This window comes from Chrysochloris asiatica, unplaced genomic scaffold (genome assembly GCF_000296735.1).
Source record: "Chrysochloris asiatica unplaced genomic scaffold, ChrAsi1.0 scaffold00116, whole genome shotgun sequence".
Classification (NCBI taxonomy): domain Eukaryota; kingdom Metazoa; phylum Chordata; class Mammalia; order Afrosoricida; family Chrysochloridae; genus Chrysochloris; species Chrysochloris asiatica.
The window spans coordinates 2,914,060-2,916,524 of NW_006408634.1; the positions used below are offsets into that span (position 1 = coordinate 2,914,060).

Consider the following 2,465-nt stretch of genomic DNA (forward strand, 5'->3'; position numbering starts at 1 on the left):
CCCGCCACTGCCGCCCGCGCCCCCGCCGGCCTTGAGCAGGTCCGAGCGAGACTGGCAGTGCGCCTCCCGGCTGCGCTCGATGTAGATGTTGACCGCCAGCACGCCGATCACCTCGGCCAGGATGAAGGACAGCCCGCCGAAGTAGAAGGACCAGCCATACGAGTAGTGGTTCTTCTTCTCCTCGTCCCGCTTCGGACCCGGCTCGCCCGCGTTCGCAGAGATATAGACGATCACGCCGATGATGTTGCTCAGGCCTGAGGTGAAGATGGACAGACGGGAGCCTCGAGGCCACCCCAGGCCCGCCAGCCCCCTGCAGGCCCCGCCCTCCCCTGCAGGCCCCGCCCTCCCCTGCAGGCCCCGCCCTCCCCTGCAGGCCCCGCCCTCCCCCTGCAGGCCCCTCCCAAGTGGGATTAAACAACCCCACCCCAGCTGGCCCAGGCCCCGCCCCATGTGGTCTAAACTCCTCCCCAGCTAGTCCAGGCTCCGCCCCACGTGGGCTAAACTGCGCCCTAGTTGGTCCAGGCCTCGACCCACGTGGACTAAACTCCACTCCAGCTGGTCTAGACCGAGCCCCTAGCTAGTCCAGGTCCCACCACGTCTGATCTAAAGTTGCCCCCAACCAATCTAAACTCTACCTCAGACAGTCCAAGCCCCGTCCCCGGATGGTCTGAGTTCCACCCCAGCTGGTCCAAGCCCCACTCCAAATGCTGCTGACCCTGCCCTTGGACGGTCCACACCCACCAACAGCTAGCGTAAGCTCTTCTCCAGTTGTCCCAGACCCCACCTTCAGTTGGTCTGAAACCCACCTCTAACAGTCTAAGGTCTGCCCCAATCAGTCTTCACTTCCACCTTGTTGTCAGGTGCTGTCGAATAGATTCCCACTCATAGCGACCCTACACGCAGCAGTGCTTCGTTCTTCATCTTCACAGTTGTTAGTTGCAATGTTTGAACTCACTGTTGCTGCCACTGTGTCAATCCATCTCGTTGAGGGTCTTCCTCTTTTCCAATGACCCATTATCCATGGATTATATCCTTCTCCAGGGACTGGTCCCTCCTGATAACATGCCCTAAGTACGAGAGAGTTTCATCAGCCTTGCTTCTACGGGAACATACTTCTTCCAAGGCAGATTTGTTTGTTCTTCTGGAAATCCATGCAGAGTATGTTCAATATTCTTTTCTAACACTGCTATCCAAATGCATTAATTCTACTGTTTTCTTATTCATTGTCCAACTTTCACATTCATATGAGGTGACTGAAATGCCATGGCTTGGGTCAGACACACCGTAGTCCTCAGGTTGACAGCTTTGCTCTTGAATGCTTTCAAGAAGTAGACCAAGTTTGCCCCCTCTGATTTCTTGCCTACTTGCTTCCATGAGCCTTGATTGTGGATCTAAGCAAGTTTTAAGTTTTTGACAACTTCAATCTTTTCTCCATTTATCATGATGTTATTTATTGGTCTAGTGGTAAGGAATTTTGTTTTCTTTACATTGAGGTTCCATTCATACTAAAAGTTGTAGTCTTTGATTTTCTTCAGTAAGTATTTTAAGTCCTCTTCATTTTCAACAAGCAACATTATGTCATCTGCATATTGCAGGCTAGGTAACTGTCTTCCAAATGTTGGCAGAGATACGTGAGAGCCTCCAGTGCTGCATCAGTTTGTTGAAAGATATCAATTTGTATTCCATCAATTGCTGGAGCCCTGTTTTTCTCCTGTGCCTTCAGTGTAACTTGGACTTCCTTCAGTCCCATCAGCTCTTGATCATATTTTACCTCTTGAAATGGCTGAGCACCGATTACTACTTGTTGGTCTAAACTTCTCCCTATATGGTGTAACTTTTACTCTGGCTTGGGTGAACCAGACCCTGCCTCAGGTGAATCAGACCCTGGCAGGCTCAAGCCTTACCCCAGATGATCTTAACTCCACCTCATTTGAAGGACTCTTCAGAACCCACCTTCTACTCTTTTAAACTGTTACTGGTGATGTGCCGTGGAGTCGGTTCCGACTCATAGCGACCCTGAGTAGGGTTTCCAAGGCTGTAAATTTTTACGGGAACAGAAAGCCTCATCTTTCTCCTGTGGAACCACTGATAGCTTCGAACTGCTGACCTTGAAGTTAGCAGCCTGACTCATAACCACTACACTACCAGAGCTCCTTTTTAGAACTGTTAGTGATATAATAATCCCTGTCTCTCTCTCTGAATTCCACCCTGACTGACTGAAACCCTTCCTTCATGATATGATCTCAGCTTGGGCATTTATCCCAATCTCTCCCTCTGGTCTTAAATTGACTCTCATTTTTGCAGGCCCACCCCCACCCTCTTCTGCTCTAGACCACACCTCCACTTTACCAAACCTCTCACCTTTGAAGATCTACTTCAGGCTCGTCTTTGCTCTGAGTTTAACCAGCCTTTCAGATCACCCAAGATCTACCCCCAAGCTCACCCCCCCCCCCATTTGGCCCTTT

The 2,465-nt window shown here is 50.8% G+C and overlaps 1 protein-coding gene across 1 annotated transcript in view; it reads right to left on the reverse strand.

Annotated features, from left to right (window-relative positions):
• Nucleotides 1-2,465, reverse strand: part of CACNG8 (calcium channel, voltage-dependent, gamma subunit 8) — a 35,038-nt gene that overhangs the window by 613 nt on the left and 31,960 nt on the right. Inside the window, exon 5 of the mRNA XM_006868319.1 lies at nt 6-254. Coding sequence (XP_006868381.1) covers nt 6-254 — 249 coding nt within the window. The remainder of the gene's footprint in view (nt 1-5; nt 255-2,465) is intronic.